General features: G+C 38.1%; 1 protein-coding gene across 1 annotated transcript; it reads left to right on the top strand.

Moving 5' to 3' along the window:
* Positions 1 to 19715, top strand: PRLR (prolactin receptor; the record flags this gene model as incomplete). The annotated part of the gene is made up of 12 exons (XM_084305080.1): positions 1 to 70; positions 1091 to 1223; positions 3355 to 3524; positions 6676 to 6845; positions 8105 to 8246; positions 9764 to 9896; positions 11976 to 12145; positions 13437 to 13606; positions 14630 to 14774; positions 15602 to 15701; positions 17984 to 18053; positions 18690 to 19715. The coding sequence occupies 12 exons, from the start codon at positions 1 to 3 to the stop codon at positions 19713 to 19715; spliced, it is 2499 nt and encodes an 832-aa protein (XP_084161206.1).
* Between the last annotated feature and the right edge of the window lie 4818 nt (positions 19716 to 24533).

The raw sequence follows: 24533 nt of genomic DNA, 5'->3' as shown, positions 1-24533 counted from the left end.
ATGAAGCAGAAATTGATGTCATCAATTCAAATTATATTGTTACTTCCTCTTACTGCAATGGGACTGACTGGTAAGTACAAAACTTCCTGAAACGCTTGTTTTTCTTAAAACACTTTCTTTAGAAGTCTGAGGCTTTACCTGATCTATCCTGACCATCACTGGAACCTGTACATATTTAAATTGAATTCTTTTAAAGTTTTGTATGGAGATTTTGAAAATGGCTTGAGTCCTCTTTTCTTTTTATAGTATTAATTTAATGATAAAGTGGTGGTGATGATGAAAGGCATTCACTCCGTCCCTGCACTCACTCCGTCCTTGTCACCTTCTTGGGAATTAGCATCATTTGAATAGTAACACAATTAGAGATATGGTATGGAACTTTAATGAAGTAAAGGTAAGCTTAGGTTGAAAAGCCACATGCTCTTCATATCAAAAAATATGTAAATTTATGGTCTATTTTCTTGTTGGAAGTTAATGACAAGTAATTTTAACAGGTATTTTAAAATGTATCTAGATTACAATGGAATATTCAAATAATTAATGAATACATACAGGTCTCCAGCACACAAAATATTCCATCCATCCCATTGATTCCTTCTTTCTCTAATTTGTCATATCTATAATCTACCCCAAATATGTGATAATTTTAGAGTTGTGCAAATAATGGAATTTTGGTTCTGTTGCAAAGTTGGAGGTGAAATTTAATTCTAAGATGACCCAAAGGTAAAGATTTGGGATATTTTAGGAAAAAAAAAAAAAAAAAAAGTCATGCATTTGACTCCATACTTTTTAATTCATTTTGGAGATTACTGAACATTTTCAAAGTTTAGGTTAAAATGACATTTTTATTTTCAAAGAGAAGTAACAAAGTATTAGAAGCTGTTTCAGAAATTTGAGATAATATATATTTACTTTTCTGAAAGTTTCAGCCCTTTTCCCAGGCAGATTTATTTACCAAATTCAGTTCATAGGTTCAAACAATATTATTTTTTTTCAAGCATTTCTTGTTGAATTTGCCGTTCAGCAGCAACTACAACAAAAAACATTGTCCAACCCTAATGTAACTAGCTGGATTTCTGCACTTCTCTAGGTCAATCATATCCTGGAAAACCTAAGATAATAAGATGTCGTTCTCTAGAAAAGGAAACCTTTTCTTGTTGGTGGAAGCCTGGTTCAGATGGAGGACTTCCTACCAATTACACCCTGTTCTACAGCAAGGACAGGTAAAAAGCGATGAATAAGTAAGTTGTCAAGTCATGATTATGACAGAATGAGGGAATGATAACATTAATTTGTGAAAGCCAGTTTTATGAATCCATGTTACACCTCAAATAGCCAACAAGGGCTATACAGTTGAATGGCTTTCCCTTGGTGGAAAAGAACATGGCTACAACCAATACCAAACTTTCAGCCTGTCCCTACTGAAACTCATCTGAGCTAATTTCCCTGCTCTAAACACATACTGGGAAAGACGTAATCTGTCCCTTTTTCAGAAGGCACACAGCTTTTATCTGAACAGCATCCTTCTCTGAGGAGGGGAGTATCAGGGCACCATGAGGGCCAGAGGCCACCTGGGGGTTGCAGGGGCTTCCCTGTGGCAGAAAAAGCAAGGCCACCAGCTAGGGCTCATCCCAACCCTGAGCAGGGTAGCCCAGGTGCAGACCCAGGCACAGGTCACCACCATGGGGACAGGGACAGGACAAGGTGGGGCTGGGCCGAGGTGTCAGCCTGCAGGCCAAGGCTGTCTTGGTGGGACCCATGGCATGGTGGGGGGGAGATGGAGACCGGCCCTAGTGCGGTGGGACGAAGTAGGGTCTTGGCCACAGGCAGGGTCAGGGGAGGCCCCAGGGGAGGCTGGACAGTGACAGTAAGGGCTGGTGGTGCCCTCAGGGCTCTGTCATGGAACTTTCCCATTAATATGCACAGCAAATCCACATCTGGACAAAATCTGAGAGACTTTACATCCCCTTCTGTATTCGTAGCCAGCCTGGTTGTTCACAAAATGGAATAAAACCAGGTGTGGGTATTGCATCTCAAAACTTGCTGTTTTGGTAAATCTGTGACTCCCTCATACTGTTTACAAATAAAATGTGTACGTGTTTATCTACTTTGCTTAGCCTGTGCTTCTTTGTATAAATGCCCATTCTTCCTGAAAAAAAAAGAGGTCTAAGAACACATCCAAGCAAGCATGGAGGCTCAGATATTGAATCTTTTTGAATAAATCCAGTGAGGTTCAGAATAGATAAGGTAAAGCCTCAGACTTCCCTGCTTAAATTAAACCAGCTCCAGATCGTATGTATTAATTGATCAAGAAAGTTACAATTTTTAATAAAGTTACCACAATCAACAGTAACCAGAAAGAGATGATGCTCCCCTCATCTGTAGTGAGCATATCTGTGGAGCTTTTATTTTATGAAAATCCATATGTTTCAGTTTCAATCAGAACAGAACTTATTTTGAGCCTCTTAAGTCACACGTCACAGCCCAGAACTGCCCCACCTGGAGATAGTGATAGATGCTTGTCAGTTTTGTTAGATCTGCTGAAAACTAGGCATTGCCATGCACTCCGGATCTGAGCCGTAGTTACCTTTATTGTCTCTCAGATATACTTACATCTTTGCTTTGTGAACCCAGACAAAACTACCTGGATACTGAAAGGCCTTGTTATTAGTGATGCATAGAGCATAACAATGGGACTAAGACCTACCTTGGAGCCATCTCAACTAGTACTTTGGGTTTGTACAGTTCTTCACACCTAGAAAATGCTGAGTACCTCACCTAGTTCAGCTTTAATTGAGTACAAAACAATCCCTCTGCTAAAAAATCTGAAGACTCAAAGGTAATGGGTAAGAGACATGATGATCATCACATTCAAAAGCAGATAGAAGAATACATTGCTGAAAGCAAAATAATCAATAAAACAGTCCTTGGCCTTAGGGCCCACCAGGTTACTTTCCAGAGAATGTAAAGGAGGTATTTAGCAACTTTTCTTCTTTAGTCAAAGTGAATGTGTTTAATTTGCCTTTTAACTTGCTTTTAAACATTTTGAAAATTGCCTTGTGCTGTCTCTGAAAATTTCACTTTCCATTCTTTTGTCAACATATTCCTATGTATAAAAAAGCAGACAAAAGCTTTCATCCTGAACAACTGAAGTAAAAATAGCTTATGATTCAAAGGAACATTTGTGGTAATAGCATTTGACACTCACTGAAATGTTTCTCAGAGGGTGGGATTATATATAAACTTAATGTTAAACATTTTAAACTTCTTCACTGAACGTAGGCCATTACTAGAAAATTATCTACTTTGATTCATTTTCTAAACTTTTGAACTTTTTAAATCATTTTATTTCAGTGAAGAAAAAATTTATGAATGCCCAGACTACAGAACGTCTGGTCCCAATTCCTGCTACTTCAATAAAAACCACACTAATCCGTGGACAACATATAATATCACTGTAACAGCAACGAATGAGATTGGAAGTAACAGCTCGGATCCTCAGTATGTGGATGTGACCTCAATAGGTAAAAAGGAAAGAATGAAATGGAAAAAAACTAGTTGGAGATGTATCTGTTCTTTAATTTCAGGACAAGTAGTGGTGAAAGTTTTCTTTCCTCATGATGTGAAGCTTGCAATGGAGAAGTGTTTATCTACAGATGATCTAAAATATGTGCCTGTAATTTATGTGGAAAATGTATTTTACTTACAAATTAAGTAACTGCATATTCTATTGTCATTTTTATCTTGTCTGAAAAATTGTCACCAGTTTCTAGTAAACTCCAGTATGTCAATTAGTCTTAATTGAGTTTAGACAGTTTTGTAGGTTCCTTGCAGAGCAGATTATAAAACTTTCAAATTAGGTCAAACTACCTGAAATGTTCCAGACTAAATTTTCCAAATATAAACATCTTTCTGGCTGCTGGCATTGCAATCTTGGGAGGGTAAAAATAACTGCCCAAGCACTTCACTTCTTTTTTTGTTTGTTTCCAAATATTTCATGTTCTTAATTCCATCTTTTTTTTTGCATACATATATTCTAGAATGTACTCCGTTTTTTACCTATGAAATATCTGACTTTTTCATTTTACAAGAGTAACCTGATGAAATTATGATACGTATTTCCTTAGCCTGACAAATTCAGAATGATGTGTAAGATCTGCTGATACTGTGGTAAATTGGTATCCACTTAAACATTAGGGAGAAAGAAAAAAAAAAATGTTATTGTACTATGCTCTCATAGAAGGGGATATTTATCTGACATTAATATAATGAAATACAAAACAAATCACAGAAATAACATATTGATTGAGGTTGGAAGGGGCCTCCGGAGGTCATCTGGACTACCCTGCTCAAGCAGGTACATCTAGAGCAAGTTGCTCATGACCACATCCAGGCAGATTTTTAACTTCGCCAGGGAGGGAGAACACCACAACCTCTCTGGGTAATCTGTCCAGTACTCCATCACCCACACAGCACAGAAGTGCTTCCCAATGTTCAGACAAAACCTGCTGTGTTCCAGTTTGTGCCCATTGCCTCTTGTCCTGGCAGTAGGAAACAGTGAAAACAGTCTGGCTCCATCCTCTTTGCACCTTCCCTGCAGGTATTTATACACACTGATGAGATCCCCCCCCAAGCTTCCTCTTCTCCAGGCTGAACAGTCCCAGCTCCCTCAGCCTCTCCTCACAGGAGAGGTTCTCCAGTCTCTTTGTCATCTTGGTGGCCCTCCATTGGACTCTTCCCAGTATGTCCATGTCTCTCTTGTACTGGGAGACGCAGAAGTAGACTCAGAACTCAAGGTGCAGCCACACCAGCACCAAGTATATCATCCCTCTTGACCTGCTGGTGATGCTTTGACTAATATAGCCAAGAATACCACTAGCCTTTTTAGTGACAAGGGCACATTGCTGACTAATATTCAACTTGGTGTCCATTAGGACCCCTAGGTCTTTTTCTACCAAGCTGCTCTACAGCCGGGTGGCCCCCAGCACATACTGGTGCCTGGGGCTGTTCCTCCCCAGGTGCAGGACTTTGTGCTTCTCCTTGATAACTCCATGAGATTCTTGTCAGCCCACCTCTCCAGCCTGTTGAGGTCCCCCTGGATGGCTGCGTGATCCTCTGGTGAGTTAGCCAATCCCCCAGTTCTGTGTCACCTGCAAATTTACTGTGAGTGCACTCTACCCCATTGTTCAGATAGTTAATGAAGAAGTTAAACTGAACTGGAGCCAGTACTGACACTTAGGATACTCCACTTGCTACTGGACTTCAATCTGACTTTGCACCATTGACCCCCTCTGGGCCCACCTGTTCAGCCTACACTTCAACAGCTTCTCTGTGAGAATCTTATTGGGGACAGAGTCAAAGGCCTTACTGAATTCAAGGAAGACAATATTCACTGCTCTCCCCTCATCCATCAGGCTGGTCATTTCATTATAGATATTTATCAGGTTGGTGAGGTGTGACTTCCCCTTGGTGAATCCATGCTGACTACCTCGGATGATTTTCTTCTCCTTTATGTGCTTGGAAATGGTTTCCAGAATTAACTGTTCTATCACCTTCTCAGGGATCAAGGTGAGGCTGACCAGCCTGGAGTTCCCTGGGCTTCTTGCCCTTCTTAGAGTTAAGAGTGCTTGCTTTCCTCCAGTATTTGGGCAGTTCTCTTGAATTTCTGGGATTGACCAAAGATGATAGAGGGTAGCCTCGCAGTCGTATCTGCTACCTCCCTCAGCACTTGTGGGTGCATCCCATCAGGGCCATGAACTTGCGCATGTCCACTTTGCTCAGAAGTTCCCTGACATGATCCTCTTCCGCTAAGGATACCTCTTCCTTGCTCTAGTCTTTCAGCCTGCACCCTGGGACCTTGGATTCCTGAATGCTGGTCTTTTTGGTAAAGACTGACTTAAAGAAGCATTCAGTACTTCAGGCTTTTCACTGTCCTGTGTAGCTAGGCCTTTAAGGGCACACATTTTCACTAGTCTTCCTTTTTTCACTGATTTATTGGTAGAAGCCCTTCTTGTTGTCTTTGTTGTCCCTGTCCAGATTAAATTCCATTTGGGTTTTAGTTTTCCTAACTCCATCCCTGGATGCTCTGACAATCTCTCTGTATTCCACCCAGGTTACCTGTCCTTGCATACGTTCACTGTAGATCACCTAGCCATGTCTTCCCATAAACTCGCTGTCAGCTCCTCATCCATCCCCAGGCACTCCAGCTGATCATTGACATAGAGAGCAATGCCCCTTCCTCATCTCCCCAGTCTGCATCTTTCCACTGCAACACTCCAGTCATGGCAGCCATACCCCCATGTCTCTGTGATTTAAATGAGAACAGAGCCATATAACCATATATATGTGTCTAACTCCTCTCTATTCCCCATACTGCATGCATTAGTGTATAGGCACTGAAGATGGAACACCCCAATATGCTGTGTTCCTATGAAGTGTTTGGGGGATTTCTCCATAATGCAGGCATTTCTTTGCTAACCTGCAAGCACTGGGGGCGACCCTGCTTAATCCTCATTTTGTGATCTTTTGTGATTTTGTGATCCCTCCCTATCACATCACCTCATGCCCTTTGCTCAGCAGCCTTGTTTGTCATTCCTTCACAGGGCTACTGTTTAAAGAAGGTAGCTTTTCTGACAGAAAATTAAATCATTAATGACAAACTTTTTATTTATACAGTTCAGCCAGGTTCTCCTGTGAATCTCACTCTAGAAGCAAAAACATCTGCTAGTATAACGTACCTTTGGGCAAAATGGTCTCCACCTCCATTAGCTGATGCCAGCTCTAATTCACACCTGTATCACTATGAACTACGACTGAAACCTGAGGAAAAGGAAGAGTGGCAAGAGGTAAGGGAAGAAAAATGTTGTATAAATGCTTTTCAATAAGTTCTCTTATCAGAATTTATTTGGTACTATAAAAATTTTAGTTTCTATAGGGATACAAAAATACTGTAACCAAACTGATTAAAAAAAAGAAGTACTGTCAGAACTTACAGAGACAGTGAAATTCATGGTATTTGTATAATGGTCCTTGATATGTAATATACTAAGAAGTAAGATAAATAGATCTATTTAGCCCACTGATGGAATATTTAATTGTACATTTTCATCAAAGTGTCTGTTGCCATCACAGTAAGACACTGCTAAGTTTGCATAGTTCAAGCCAAATCATGATCAAAGCAGTTTAATGATTCATTAAAATATAATTAATGAGCAATCAGTTAACTATGCAGTCAAAAATCAGTGTCAGCAATACAACAGATAAATCATAATATCCACACTGCCTGGAGTGCAGATACCCACAGCACCAGAGAGAGAGGCTGTGCTGCTCTGTCTGGCTCAGGCAGAGGTCATGATACTAGCAGAGCAGCTTCTGATAGCGTCACACTGAATTTCAACTACAGCTGCTGTTTCCAGTTTCCCCTCACCAAATTTCCATGCTTCTTTAGTGCTGTTTTTCAAGCTGACTGTGTTTCAGATGTCAGTAATTCCCTAGTTACTATTTAATTGGGCCGAGAGTTGTCATCCTCAACATGATTAATTGGAGCAAACCTCCATTGTCTGAAAGCTTGGGGTGTTCTACTCACACTATTTACATTGAAATTCCCAATTGTTGTCATTTTGCTAGGAGTGGGCCACAGTACTCCCACAGCTGGGATACCAGGATAAAATGTCTTTCTTAAAGTTATATTCAGATGGCCTCAATGCTACCTAAATTGCTGATTCCTTACAAATGGAGAAAGCTATGTATCTTGAAAGACTTCTGAAGAGATGTTTAAAGGGCCTAAGTAAAGCACTTAATAGTAAGACCTAAAACTAACCACTAAGAGGCATTAAACAGATTGTCTGAGTCAAACTACCTATAATGTTCCTTTCAGTGTTGATCTGATGAAGTACTTATTAGAAAGTCTACAACACTTGAGCATCAGAACCTCAATGTCACTGAAGTGGGTTTTTCTGTTCATTCAACCACTACCTTTACTACTTCGTAATTAACATCTTAAAAACTATCTGATTGAAATCCTTACCTTTCAAAAGTCAGTGACACAAGCATACTTCTTTATGTCTTATTCGTTAAAATGGACCAATTCTATGTTATTTTCCAGACAATACCTGTTGGAATGCAGACACAATATAAAGTGAGCAGGTTAAATCCTGGGATGAGGTACGTTGTTCAGGTCCGTTGCATGTTAGACCTTGGAGAACGGAGTGAATGGAGCGCTGAAAAACACATTCAGATCCCCAGTGGTGAGTTGATGATTACTGTTCTGTTAATTGTGTTTACGCTCTAGCCAGTTCAGTGTTGTGAAAGGTACCTAAAGGGCAGCCCTGAAAACCTGATTCCTTACACAGATGCTTCATAGTGTCAGAGGAACAACTTAGCACATCCTGCCATATTTTGTGTGTAATTATATGTTTAGTCTTGCTGACCCACTTAGTACTTGGCCTCTGCCAAAACTGGCTATGACAAACAGACTGGGATTTACTAGGAAGTCACTTTGGATACAAATGTGTTTGCATAATTTTTGGTCTTGTCCTGCCATTTAAAATCATGTTGATTTCACCTAACTAAAGATATCAGGTAGAAGTACTAGTGTAACAGTCACTCATCTGTTCGTTAGCAACTGGACTGAAATCACTGCCAGGAGCATAACAGAGCATAGCACTGCAGCTGCTATCACATGGGAATAATTATCCGTGTTCTGCTGGGACATTAAATATGTATGACTTCATATCTTGTTATCAGACACTTTAGCCAGGTTGTCTCAAATCTTCTTTTTCTGTCACTAACTGCATTATTCATTATTTGACATGGAGATTGCTGAATTACTGATAATAGAAAAAATATTTTGTAAATGTCCCATTTTCAGACCTGCCTGAGGCAATTATAAATTTGGAAAATCAATGGCACCATTCTAAATAGTAAAAAATATATATTATTAATATGATGAGAACATATTTTGCCACAAATACATAACTGCAAAGGTTTCAAGCACATCGTGGTTTTGACAACCATCAAAGTATTCAGAATTTAAGCATCTTCTTCACCCCAATTCTAATTGCTTTGCTTGAGTCTGTAACAACCATCAGGAATCCAGATAATTATAAATTGCTTGGCAGCAATTAGGCAAATAGAGTGAGTACTGGGCATATCACTGTAGGAGGAAATACAAAAACTACTTCTTTGTATCTTTTGAGTCAGCCCAGCATAGGCACTTCAGGAGAGAATTACTGGCAGGGACATAAAGACATGGGCAAACATGTTCTTATTCATTTTTTTCTTTTCTTGTAAAAGCCAAAGCAACTGGCAGCATATTTATTTATTTATTTATTTTGAATAATCAACTGCATCTTAAAACACATTTTTGAAGAAAAAAAAACAACCGTGTATGTAGGTAATAGATCAAATAGCAGCGTGTATTTTAAATAATCTTACAGAACCTGCTGACAGCATTTGAGCAAATTTGAGCAAATCTTTGTCAGATTTGGGAAGCTGAAAAAAGTTACAGCCAGGGAAATAAAACGTAGTTCTTCAGTGTAGCTGCAGTGGAAAAGGATTTTGAATCCAAGTCAAAGTAAAAGGCTGCTGCTCTGATCACTGAATACCCTTTCTTTCCTGTGTAAATAATGAAGCAAAACATTTTCTTTCTTTGTAGAAAAAGAAAAAAATATATTTTCCCTCCTCCACTTAAATTTGTTTTATAAATTCAGAGTTGATCTGATGCATTAAACTTACTAATTAGTTCATTTATGAACTCTTGCAGAAGAGTTACCTCCTGAAAAGCCTACAATAATAAAATGCCGTTCTCCAGAAAAGGAAACATTTACCTGTTGGTGGAAACCTGGTTCAGATGGAGGACGTCCTACCAACTACACTTTACTTTACAGCAAAGAAGGGTAATAAGTTGTATACAATTATTCAGTATTGTATCAGAAGGAAATGGAAAATCAAGATTAAGTTTTGCATTTAGGAGATTTTTTTCTATAGTTTACTATAGGGTTTTGTGCAAATGACATATTCTGGAATAGCACTAGTAATGACATATTTAAGGTTAAAAAAGGATCTTTTTATAATGTTGGGTTTTTAAAATTACTGTGAATTCTACTGGCATGGATAGATTGCCTTGATTGTTGCCATGGTGCTGCAACAGCATAATAGTGTTCACAATAAAAAGGCATGGTCCTGTAACTCCTGTAGCTCCTTGGCACCATAGACAGAAGCTTTCCCAAATGACCAGAATTATCCACTTGAGGGGTAACTAAAAGTTAAAGCACATTATTGAGGGCATTATCCAAATGCATTTTCAACAATGACAGGCACGGGGCATCAACCACCTCGCTAGGAAGCCCATTCCAGTGGTTGACCACCCACATGGTAAAGAAATTGCTCCTAATGTGCAGTCTGAACCTCCCCTGGTGCAGCTTTTTGCCATTCCCACACACCCTGTGATCAGTTTCAAGGAAGCAGAGACCAGCACTTCCATCTCCTTTTCCCCTGCTCAGGAAGATGCAGACAGCAATGAGGCCACCTCTGAGCCTCCTTTACTCCAATTAGACAACCCAAGTGTCCTCAGCCTCTCTTCACTCACAGGACATGCTTTCCAACCCTTTCACCAGCTTTGGTGCCCTCCTCTGGATTCTTTCTTAAATGCTTTATATATACATATATATATATATATATATATATATGTATATATATATTGGACCTTAACATTCTCTTTATATTGTGGAGCCCAGAACTGCACCTGATATTCAAGGTGAGACCGCACCAGTGCGAAGTACAGTGGGAGAATCACCTCTTTTGTCTGGCTACCCATGCTGTGTTTAATGCACCCCAAAATGCTCTTTGCCCTCTTGGCTGCCAGGGCATGCTGCTGGCTCACGTTGAGCCTGCTGTGGAGCAGCACCCCCAGACCCCATCCTGCGGCTCCCCAGCCACTCATCTCCCAGGTTGTACTTGTGTTTGGCATTGCTTCATCTCCAGTCAGCTGGCATTTTCCTTGGCTGAACTTCATGCCATTGATCTCCCAATATTTCAGTCTATGCAGATCCCTCTGCAAGGCCTCACATCCCTCCAGGCCATCAGCAGCAGCTCCCAGTTTAGTACCACTGGCAAACTTGCTGTAAATGCGTTCCACCTGGGCATCCAATCACTGATAAAAATGTGGAACAGGACTGGCCCTGGAACTGAGCCCTGGTGAACACCACTAGTGATCAGCCACCAGCCAGACGTAGCCCCATTCCCTTTTTTCCCTGCAACTCATTGAGCTCTGCTGTTGAGCCAGTCCATTAGCCAGCATAGCATCAACCTGTTCATCTCACAGTTGGACGGTCTGTCCAGAAGGGTGCCATGAGGGACGGTATCAAAGGCCTTACTTTAGTCATACTGTGTCTCAGAGGATCCTGAAAACAAGTGCTACATATTCTTCATCAACTTTGTCTGCTATACCTGCTCACTTTGGGAAGTTTGTGAATGGATTTGGAGGACATGTACAAATTTTATTTTATTTTTTTTTTTTTTGTAGGAACATTTGGTAAAAGACCAAATAGATTCTGAAAGCATATGATGTGGGCAAAAATTCATGTAAATGTGAAATGAACATTGAAAATACTCATTTTTTAACAGATAGGTTAGAAGACTGTAGCAATTATGTCTACTGGTGCTCTGAAACCTGTGGAGGCTAGGTAGTAGACAAGGGTGTTCAGAAAATATTTGTACTCTACTAGCCACAACAACATGTACCACAGCCTAAACTCTTCAGGCTTTTTAGTCTTTGTTTTGCAAGGGAAAAGCTTAATACAGTCCCTGAAATTGTTCAATTACTCTTTAGTCTGAAAGCAATATTCTGATTTTCCTCACATTGCCAGGCATAAAGATTCTGATCCAGCTCTAAATGTGCAGGATCCAAATGCAACTACTAGTTATCAAAGTCAGGTGTTTCAGTCTGTGTAATCACTATGATTCTTTCATTTCAGAGAAGAACAAGTTTATGAATGTCCAGATTACAGAACTGCAGGCCCTAATTCCTGCTACTTTGATAAAAAACACACCTCTTTCTGGACCATATACAATATTACTGTCAGGGCAACTAATGAAATAGGAAGTAACAGCTCTGATCCTCATTATGTGGATGTGACTTACATAGGTAAGAGATAATAAGTGTTTTCTGTGGAAACAAATAATTCAAAATTATGGGTTTTGACACAATAATTTTCATTGCAGCTCTTCTCATATATAGTAGTATATCCAAGTTAAAAATATGTGAGAACAAAAAAGATCTTCTCTGGTATAATAATAAGTCAGTATTCATCCTTTTAGCATTTTATTTTTAAAGGAATCATTAAAATGCTGAAAGCTTTAAAACTGTATTCAGAAAATCATTTATTGACTTTACGTATTTCCTTCAGTCAAGCCCTAAGAAACACCAGCCAGCTAAAATCCTTTTCTACTCTACCACCAGCTGAATTCAGATTGATCTTTTAACTAAAAATACTTGAATTTGACTACCTATAAGTCTGAAATTTGCTTTTTTCTCAGATTCAAGAGAAGTTGAATCAGTGCTTTTTATGGCAATGTGCTGATACTCTCTTCTCTCAGACTTTTTACACAGAGTAACTGTGCACAAGTATGTAGGTTATTTTCTAAGGGAAAGGAACATTATCACCAATAATTACTTTGCTATCAAGGATGTGGCTGCCGGGAGCTTGATATCTGGAAAAGGGCTCATGGAGAAAAGGCTTTACATTTTACCTCTAGGCCCTGACTACTTACCTGGTGAAGCTTTGCATCATACAGTGGTAAAAATCATGCACTATATGTGGGAGCTCTACCTTTGAACTGAGGTAGCTGCAAGCCTGACTATGGCAGAAACCTACATTCCATTTTGTTTTATTTTTGTTATAGACGTGTCTGTCTATAAATATCTGTTTTGCTTTGCTGTTAAGTATTTCTATCTATGCATGTTGGGATTATACTGCTGTGTTTTCTGAATGTTAAAGATTGAAGGGGGCAATTTTTATCAGTTAAATCTGTTTGTACAGCATTTCTAATGGTATATGCCAACTTTGATAAGTTTATGATATACCACAACTTCTATAACACAGCGTTAAAGATGTTAACTGGTTCTGTTAACTTTGAAACATAGCTGTGGGGAACAGCAACAATAAATAGTAATGTAAGAAAAAAATATTTCAGGTAATAAATGATTAAGGCAAATCTCAATATGAACTCCACATATCTGATGTTCTCCAGTTTCTCCAAATTCATAAATCCATGCTTACTTTATCAGGAAATCTTGGTCCCTGTATTTCAGCACCCATTCCAATTTAATGATATAATGGAGATGGCAACTCACCACTCACAACATTTCATATCTTCTTCTAAGATGCAAAGAAAAATCATTCAGACTCTTACTGTCAGTTCTTTTATTTTACCAGTCCAGCCTGATCCTCCTGTGAATGTAACTCTAGAATTAAAAAAGCCAATGAATAGAAAACCATATCTGGTCTTGACATGGTCTCCACCCCCACTGGCTGATGTTAGATCTGGATGGCTTACCCTTGAATACGAGTTGCGACTAAAGCCTGAAGAAGGAGAGGAATGGGAGGTAAGAATGTCACAAATTTTTGCTAGATGATCAATTACTGTTTGTCAGTCAGGTCCCATGCCTGACTGTAATGAAGCAGGCACACAGGATTAAATATATCCTTTTTCAAAAGTAGTGCTTGTGTGATCTACAGATTCCTACTGACAAATTAGTATCTCAGATGCTGCTGTGTGATAGCAGGTGATGAAGTACTTATTTTTAATTGTGACCGTATATTAACCGTATTGGCATTTTAGTTTAAATTGTTAGTTCTCATTTAGTCGGGTTTCTTTTCTGATCATTTGTTCTCAACCACAAGCACTTCTTAGGTAACAGAAAGCTCAATGGCATTATGTAAAATCATTTAAATTTGTACAAATGACCATTAGATACTAGTTGTCATGGTCACCTAGTAATTATTGACCATATCCAGGATGTGCAACTCAAACAACTGGGGGACAAATAAAGACTTTAGCTATCAGTATATGGTTGCATTACCTCCTTGTCTTCTGTAATACTTCCCAGTATTACAGTATTCTCTGTATTGCTTTCTGCCTTCCCTCACCACTGTACTTTCCAGCTCCCTGGTCATTGCATGATCCACTCTTTACTACTTTACTCTTTACTTTACTAGAACTATGCAGTTCTACCAGCTCCACATTCCTTCTTTCCTCTTAGCATTTTTCTTCCCCAGTCACTATTTCTTGCATCAGTCTTCTCTTCTCACCACTGCAGTTCCCACCATTACTACAGTTCCTTCATACCTGCCATACCTGCCACATTATGTGTCCTTGCAGTAGTTTAATTTGCACAGTATAGCAGGGCCAGATATCATTCCTACTGCACTGTTAGATGAATTTAAAAATAAAATAAATGTACTATTACTTCAATGACTTGCATAACGATTATTAGGAAGCGATCCAGGTTATTTCTATATTCCCAACTTGGTTATCAAGACTAAACTAGCTATGATTTTCCTAGGGGAAAAAAAAAAAAAAAAGTCTTAATTATATATGGATTTTATGATTTTTAATTCATTTCCAGACTATTTTTGTTGGACAGCAAACACAATATAAAATGTTTAGTTTAAATCCAGGAAAGAAGTACATTGTACAGATTCACTGCAAACCAGATCACCATGGATCATGGAGTGAATGGAGCTCAGAAAACTATATTCAGATCCCTAATGGTGAGTGGCCAGGCATCCTTTCAGTAATTGTTATTAAGTGCAAGTTTGTGTAATACTTCTGTTAGCTGTCAGTTGCACTCGTGCTGATTGACACCCCATTGTTTCCCTAGGACGGGTAGCAACATCATTGCTAAGGTAATTTATTTCTCAGCTTCTCTGCACTATACTGACAGCTATTTCATTAGTTACTTTTAGGAGTTAAGCAAGTGAATGAATTTCCTTACTTATTTAAACAACATCCTTTCTGTTTATTGCCTCATCTGTTCTCATGATGGTAGTTTCTAATTAGGAGAGTTCTGGTAGCTACATTAGAACTGCTATCAGAACAACAAAGGATCACTGCCTTCAGACAGTAACATCTCTTCATTACACATTATCTCGAATGAATTCAAAATAAACATCTCAATGTAAAAAGTGTCATGTTACAATTGAAATCATCAGAAATCATCATCCTAAATTATTTTACCCACCATTTAATTAATTATATGATATCCATTTGATAATGAAATAACTATGTTGGTATAAGTGGATTTGAAATGTTACTATAACAGACATTGGCAAAAATTTCCTTCTTCATACATTTTTCTGTATTTTTTTCCTGCATAGTGCTATTAATACTAAGTATATTAATTACCACATATTGCAATGAATATTGAGATCTGTGTGTGCTAGTAGAGGCCTCCAGATTCAGTACTAAATTTGGCAGCTTAGAACAGTTTTTCAAATAAAAGTCATTTGAGATTTTTTTTCTTTTCTTTTTTTTTTTTTTATCATTCTGATTGTATATATGCTAGGTGAATCCTCAAATAATTACATTTCTTTCATAGATTTCAGAGTAAAAGATATGATTGTGTGGATCATCGTGGGTGTCTTGTCATCTCTTATATGTTTAATCATGAGCTGGACAATGATTTTAAAAGGGTACAGGTAAGTCACAAATTTCACAATCCTATGGAGTTAAAAATCTCAGTAGACTTTTCCAAAACTATGTTATTAACATTTGATTTAATTTCATATAGGTTTTGTGTTTTCTTGTAAAAGTGTTATGTAGTATAAATTGCAGGTATTTGATTTTAAATTCACAAATGATAAAGAGGTACTTCTGTTCTTTAGAGAAAACAGACTAAAAATGAAAAACTAAATTCTTAATTGGTAAAGACATGTCTCTATTATATCTGGCAATCTTGGTTAGCCATTAAGTATTCAGCAAATATCATTTGGAGTATCCCTGCTGCTATTGAAGACACATGTTTTGGGTTTGGACTAATTTTCTAAATGAAACAAGGTTATGTTATGAAGTTATCTTTCTACATACCTGTCAGTCAATTTCCCAAATAATTTATTAATTTTTTGTCTGATTTCACTCAAAGATGAAGGTGTTGCAAAGTTTATCTCTTCTGTGGAAGTATTGCAAAAAATAGTGTATGAGTAGAGGAAACAGAGAAACTGCTGATGGAAAAGCATTCAGAAGTCATTCATCGTAAATCCTGTTTAGTATCAGTCAAATAACAGTCAAGTATGCACACAGAGGCCCACTAGTCCTCCAGGACTGTGCCCTACATCACTGTGTCCTGGTCAGTGATGAAGTTACAGTGGTTTGAGAGAGCTGGAGTTTAAGGGACAAAGAATAATGAAAGGACATTAGTAGTATTACATTTCCAGTTCAATAACTTTTATGCTGTTCTGTTTCTTATGAATATATCTAAGGACAATTTATGAACTATACCTGGCTTAGTAAACTACCTGGCTACAGAAGGCAGGCAGGAGACAGATATCCAACAGGGAGGCAAAAGACAGGGGAGGAGTATTTAAAATTTCAGTAACTTTTGGAGGAAATGGGAGAACAAATACAGAGAGAGAACACAGAATTTAGAATAGCCCAGTTTCAAGGGTCTTACAAAGGCTGTTGAGTCCAACTGCCTGACCACTTCAGGGCTAACCAAACATTAAAGCATATTATTGAGGGCATTATCCAAATGCCTCTTCAACACTGACAGAAATGGTGCATCAACCACCCTGCTAGGAAGCCTCTTCTAGTGGTTGGCTACCCCCACGGTAAAGAAATTGCTCCTAATGTCCAGTCTGAACCTCCCCTGGTGCAGCTTTGTGCCATTCCCACACAGCCTCTCATCAGCTCCCAGGGAGCAGAGACCGGCACCCACCTCTCCTTTTCCCCTGCTCAGGAAGATGCAGACAGCAATGAGGCCACCTCTGAGCCTCCTTTACTCCAAGTAGACAAGCCGAGTGTCCTCAGCCTCTCCTCATAGGACATGCCTTCCAGCCATTTACCAACTTTGGTGTGATCCTCTGGCTTCTTTTTATTATTATTATTATTAATTATTATTATTATTATTATGTATTGTGGACCTTAACATGCAGCATTAATACAGTGGTAGACTCACCTCTTTTGGCTGGCTACCCATGCTGTGTTTAATGCACCCCAAAATGTTCTTTGCCCTCTTGGCTGCCAGGGAACACTGCTGGATCACATTGAGCCTGCTCTGGACCAGCACCCCCGATACCGTTCTTGCCTGCTGCTGGTCTTTTAAAAGGTGGTTCTTGAACAGTGACTGGCTCTCATGTACCCTAAACCCTCTAGAGTCAATTCCCAGGGGATGCTGCTAGCTAACGGCCTGAGAAGCTTAAAGTTTGCTCTCTCAGGTCCAGATTGGCAACTCCGCTGACCTTTTTGCTCCCTACACCAAAAATGTTGAACTATTTCCACAAAATGTTCCACTATTTCATCAGTATCACTGTGGCCAAGACAGCCACCTGCCATCACCTCTCCCTGAAGGCCTTCCCTACTCTCAAACAACAGATCCAGGAGAGCTGGCTGGCTCACTCGGTGCATGTGACAGAAAGTTATCTTCAACATGCTGTAGGGATTTCCCAGGCTTGCTTGTCCTGTCAATATGATATTCCCAGTGTGTGCCTGGGAAGTTTAAGTCTCCCAGATGGATTGGAGACTTCAACTTTTCTTCAGTCATCTCCTTCCTTTACTTGTCTTCCTGGGGCCCAGAAACCTCTTTTGATAGCACTCAAACTTCCTGTTGCTACACCATTGGCACCCACATGAAAGAGTGGGAGGGGGTAAGAGAGGGCCCATATTTATATCATTTGTATTTGTTCTGTTGTTTTTTTTTGTCCGTTTGTTTGTTTTCTTTGCTTTCTGTTTGTTTTGTTAATTTCTGTTTGTTTGTTTGTTTTAGAATGATAGCCTTTATCTTACCACCAGTTCCGGGACCGAAAATAAAAGGCATTGATACACATCTGTTAGAGGTGAGTACTGCTGATAACAGCATAAGAATTTGCCATTACTTACTTTTTTAAATTCAGTACTATCAAAAACAACTACCATAATTAAGTATAAAACATATTTAATTAATGTAATCAATGTTAAAAATAAGCAAAACTTTCAGGTTGATCATGTGGAACGTATGTATGAGACACAGTTTTGACTGGCACTAATAGGAGGGCATATATCTACAGGGTTTGTAACTTCAGTTGCTACCTGGGACACAGTAAGAGCTTAATTCCTAGGTGTTCTAAGTTGTTCTTAGATAAGTCACTCTCCACAGTTTCTTGCCGTGTTGAGGAGACAAGGACATGGCTGTTCTGTCAATTCTCCTCCATTACGTTCTTGCCAAACCCTTGAGACTGTTATCTGCCAGAAGCTCTCTAGCCCTTCCATTTTAGAAACATGAACTGTGGGATCTCCCCACTAATGGAACTCAGAGGAAGTTCTACTGTTATTACACTATTTTTTGCAGTAGTAGAAATCCAGGTTACATCTAGAGATGTAGCTATTATAGTATTTGCCTAATAAATATGTAGACTGTTCACAATTGTTCTAGTTATATAAGCCCTAATGTTAACAGTGGAAAAATATCAATGTCTTATTTGTTATGCCTTCAGACAGGGAAATCTGAAGAATTATTGAGTGCTCTTGGTTGCCATGGTTTTCCTCCAACATCAGACTGTGAGGAACTACTGATAGAATACCTAGAGGTAGAGGACAGCGAGGATCAGCAACTCATGCCAAGTCACAGCAATGGTAACCCAAGTAAAAAGGGAAAAACAACACCCAAGGAAACAGACAGTGATTCAGGACGAGGAAGCTGCGATAGCCCTTCACTGCTTTCTGAAAAGTGCAGGGAGTCCCGTGCCCTTCCATCAACGCTTCAAACACAAGATGTAAGAGATGTTCAAGAAAATAAAGCTGTGAAAAGGAGCTGGGAAACTCAGTGTGTAGCCTCAGAACGGAAAACACTCCTTTCTAACAGTGAGAGCACAAAATCATCCACGTGGCCTGCAGCTCAATTACCTGATAATCAACCTCCTATGTTTGCCTACCACAGCACTGTAGATGCACGTAAAATAACACTGATTACCACAAATGTGAATGTTGCCCCAGTTTTAGTGGAAAATGAAGAAAAGCATCAGTCACGATATTCTGTTACTGAAACAGTCCCTGGAGACATGGAAGAACAAGGAGAGATGGAGAATTTGCATTCCAAAACTGAGGAAACTGCAGTGCAGGTCAAACAAAACAGACCTAATGAAAAGTCACCTTTTTTGAATGGTACACTAATGGACTACGTAGAAGTCCACAAAGTCAAGCAGGATGAGGAGCCAGCAGTATTACTGAAACATAAAGAAAATAGTGGGAAGACTGAAAATTACACTATTCCAGGAACCAGCAAAGAATATACAAAGGTCTCAACTGTTGTGGACCATAATATTCTAGTATTAATGCCAGATTCACGAGTCCAGCACACACCTATGTCTCAAGAACCTGCAAAGGAAGCATCTCAGAACCTTCAGCAAGGTCAAGCTGAGAAAAACATGAGCTACTGTCTGACAGCTCCAAGTGACTGCAAAAGAGAGACTAGTGGATCAGAGTATATGGACCCATCCTCCTTTATGCCCTCTTTTAAATAACTAAAAGTTTGATCACTCTTCATCAGGTAATGCTACAGAATGAGTCAAATACAATCAGTATAATAATGCTGTGGTTTAAGATTATGCTACTATGTCACAATTGTAGCTTACACCATTTTCTAGCTGACAAGTCTGTGATTTACATATCAATTTTGTTAATAGTTATGTACAGTAAAATAAAACCACACAGCAAATAGTTCCCTAAATACAAACAAAAAAAACTAACAACAACAACAAAAAATAGCCTCCTTTGTGTATTATACAGAGAATAAAATAAACTGTGGTTTGATATAACAATCATAGAAGTAAACCCTGGATCGTTAACACATTTCTCAGAGAGCGAAATGAGGAAATGGATACTATGTGCCATGAAAAATACATTGCAAACTAATTCTTCAATTCTGCAGATCTTCTGTTATTTGATTCAACCTAAGGGAATACTGCAGTTTCAACAAAGACTAAGAATGTTATGGGTCAGTACACCACAATTGTCTGAGCAGTTTCTAAATCAGATAAATCATTACACAATGACATTCTGATCTACAACATATTTTTTTCTGAGTGTATTCTGACAGTAGATTAAGATTTCCCTATACTTTTTCTCAACCCTTAAGAAAATTGAAGCTCTTATATATGGAAAAAACATATATAAAAGAGAATATATTCAACTAATTACAGTAAAAAAAATCCTCTAAATATATCTTGCTTTATTTCAATATGACAGAAAACTCTGCATCCCATTCATAGCCTATTCCAGTCAAATCAAACATGAAAAAAAATAGCAGGACACTATTTGATATACTGCCTTACTGTACATAATATACAATTCTACTTTAGTACAGTCCCATACATTTAACAATGTATTTTTAAAGGCTATTTTTCTATTACCAAAAAAAAAGCAAAATAAAATATTTTTTAATTTCCCAATGTTGTTTAGCTATTTAGCAACTTTTCTGTTCCCTTCTGCTGAAACAGAGGTAACAAGTAAAGCTGCTATTTCTATACAAAGCATAAAATTAAACTTTATACTAAGTAAGGATATGAAGTCATTTTTAAACTATATTTCTAATATATTGCAAATGTATTACTATTTGAATTGTAAATTATTTATTTCTGATGTTTTTTACCAGCTGTTATTATAAAATTAAAATAGAATCTAGGTTTTGAGAGCAAGCTTCTTTCCCACTTAATTCGTACTCTCATGCCACTCATGAATGGAATGATGGTTGCCTGCATCCTTAGCCATCATGTACACTTTTCTCTTAGCCTGGAAAGAAAGTTTGAAAATTTTCAGATATTTCATAATGAACTTATCAAAATTAGTTTTGGAATCCAGCCTCAACAGCCAGGGATACGCAGCATAAAGTCAGTTAGTGCTCTGCTGAAATAGCAACAGGAGTGAGAAAAGGGGTCCATGTAGTTGGAAAGCAACTGTGGAAAGAGTCAGGATTCCTCTTACCACATGTAACTGAAGGCAAAATCAAAATGATAGTGGAATGGCTGTGTACTTATGGCTCTTCCTTCCTGAAGCAAAAGTTTAATTTACTCCATCGAAGTATGAACAAGTAAGTCATGGCTAATTAAAGCTAGGTCAAGTATTTAGCCAACACCACTAGCTTCAGTGGGAATTGGAAGCATAAGGTAAGGGAAATTGTACTGCACATGTGATGGAAAGTATATTTACCATAGATGAGCTCTCTTCTTTTGTCCTTTCTGAACAGTGTCATATTTCTCAGCTTTTTCTGATTTTATGCACTGAGCCAGCCTTCCTGCAGTATCAGGTAAGCAGCTGCAGAGCCAGCCAAAACAGACCCTCTGATTTTGAAGGTCCGCAAAAAAAAAACAAAAACATCTTAGTTGGCAAATCAAATTCTCATACGATACTTCCATGCAATGGAACTGCTCAAGTACAGATTGGTCAAGCTGTCTAGCCTGTTCACTGGCTGGACTTTAGAATTTAACTATCTGTGTGTATATGAACATGTATGCTAGTGGATACTGTAACATTTACTTTAGGCATCAAATTTGAAGTCTGTGACCTCTATACCTGCAATTTACTTCCCCTTTCTAGAGGCTGATTGGAGCAGTCTGGATGCTCTGCTGAATGCACAGAGAGGGATCTTAGATTCTTAATTCAGCCACTCAGTTCATTGCTTGAAGACATGAAGTGGCTACTTCAGAGAGCAGCCAAGCATAAAATTTTGTTTAATTACAGGTAACAGGACAATTTTACTGTAGGATTTGTGGTATATCTTACAGATTTTCTAGATACTAAAAGTACTGCAAAGAAACTATTAAGTTATCAGTCAAAACTGGAATGTTTTACAGGACAGCAATCTGTGTGTCCATGTATGTAAGCTGATAGTATACTGTCTGACAATGCTTAATTCTTCTGACTGAATGCTTCACTTTTCTGACTGAATCAGACAAGACCAATCTGAATCAGACATGTTCTTTCTTTACACAGACAGACATATCTGAGCCAAGCAGTTGTTTTCTACTCCTAACAGCATGCATAAGGACATGCTGCTGCCGGCCTTTAGCATCCCTCTGGTGTTGTATAGAGGCTATAGAATCTTATCAAGCTACATCCTAAAGATTTTCTTTACAGAGTGGATTACTTATGGTAACTTACAAGTGGCTACAGAGATGCTACAAACCAAAGCAAGGGTGGGATAACGTGTCAGCAGCAGACTGTTGCTGTCACAGTTTATTTTGGACCAGAGGAAGACAGGCACAACTTTGAGCAGATTTTAAGTGTATTATTGATCCCAACTAAATGGAAGTATCTATACATGTACCTGGTTGCTAAGTTTTTATTGTAGATCATGGAGTCTAGAGCATGATTTGCCTGTCAGAATACAAGTGTGTGCTTTAGGAAGAGATGACTCATACTCTAAACTCTATTGACTGTTACTAAGTTTGTCTATCCTAGCTTGCTCTAATAGAGAAGTATGACCCTCTAGTCCAAAAATGAGAATTTAAATAATGTTTATTCAAATATTTCCTATGTTGACATTGCTTAAATTGAAAAATATGGGCTGTATTAATATTGTGGGTTATGTCCAATTCTGTGGCAGCTGATAGGTCCCAGGAACATCAGTAACTTTTACACCTTGAGTTCATAAAACCCAAAAGATCAGCTTTTCAGAGGACCTTTAATTTATATGCACATGCAAACTGCAAGTTGCCAGAAAGAAAGAAATAAGAAAAAATCAGTATTATTGCATGAAAAAACGGGATTGCAAGAAATCAAAAAGAAGGTAAATCCACAAATTCTCCCTCAGAAAGAGAACGGAGTGAAAGCGTTTCTATATGCCTAGCCATAAACTGGTACTGAAACTGCAAAATACCTGCAGGCATAAATTATATTATGAGGCATAGATTCTTTCCCAACTTTGCCAATGACAGTCTCATGATGCCAAATCATCATGGCTTTCTGTGAAAACAGAAATTCAGCCCAAGTAGAAAAGGTGTATTTTTTGGTTGCTTGGATGTAGCTTAGCTTTTTGAGGGATTTGCTAGCTAAATAGAATTTTAAAACATTTTTCATAAATGTGTTTCATCCTTTAAGCTGAACAAATGTGCAGTTTGATTATTTTCCATTTTTATGCACTTTTATTTTCCAAAACACCCTGTTACTTCCTAGGTGGGAGTGATACCTTCTGAAAGTGGCCTTTAACATCTAAACTGTACTTTTGCACATCAAAAGAGAATAAACTAGTATCTTGTGAAATCAGGATAACCATCAGCTAAGTTTGAGGGCCTTTGGATGTTCAAATACTTCATTGTCTTGTTTGCAACTTTAGTTTTTATTACAGCTCTTAGCTTTCAAGTAGGAAATAGATGAGATTTTGTAGCAATTGTACTCAGTGGATTCTTGTAAAGTTATGATACATCAGTGGGGATAACAAGCACATGACACCTCTTTTGATATACAGTGATGAAGTATGTAACATAATTTACCCCAGGAACAGGGATTGTCTCGCTAGGTCTCATACCATTAGTTAAACTTCTCACATGGATTTATGTTTGAATGATGCTTTCAAAGTTAGATCTATATATGTGTCTCTTACAGCGTGAACTACCTATTAGTAACATAAAAGTCCTAAAAGGCTCTTCAGAAGTAATTCATTTTATAAATTCATAAAATTTAATATATATATATTTCAATTAAATACCTTTCCTTTGGACTCAGAATTATTTTATGTACAGTTTTTCTTCAGTTTTTAGAAATAGAACTCATTATTTTAAATTTTCTAATTAAACTTTTTCCTTTAGCAAAGACATATTTAATGTATATTTTTAGTATTTCAATATAATGTTCCTGACTCTTAAAGAAATATGATTTACTGAGGTGGGGCATGTGCTGCCAAAACTTACTTTCACATAAAATACAGGTTTGAAGAATGGTCTTAATGACACTATGTAACTACAAAGGATTATTTAAAAAAAAATGCAGTAAACAGACCTTATAGAATACTAATAAGAGGATGTACATGTTTATGGAACAAACTGAAACACAAATATGTAGTGATAAGTGGTTTATGTTAAAGCAGTGAACTCTGTGGTATATCTGTTTATGTGTATATGTTTAGATGGCTGGAAAATCTATAGTTGCTTTAAATGTCATTTAAGTATTTAAAGTGTAGTAACAGTAGATGTTAAAAATGAGTAAGAACCATTTTATTTGTGATCTATGGAGCACTGTATATGTGCAGCTCACATACAAGCCTGTAAATGTGTTTGATAATTTCTCATTAACCGTAAACAATTTGAAAGTGTTGTGCAAGGAAACCAAAGTCATCTAAGCCAGTT

The sequence above is a fragment of the Netta rufina genome (genome assembly GCF_964035555.1).
Source record: "Netta rufina genome assembly, chromosome: Z".
Lineage (NCBI taxonomy): Eukaryota > Metazoa > Chordata > Aves > Anseriformes > Anatidae > Netta > Netta rufina.
This window is presented reverse-complemented; position numbering and strand designations above follow the sequence as displayed.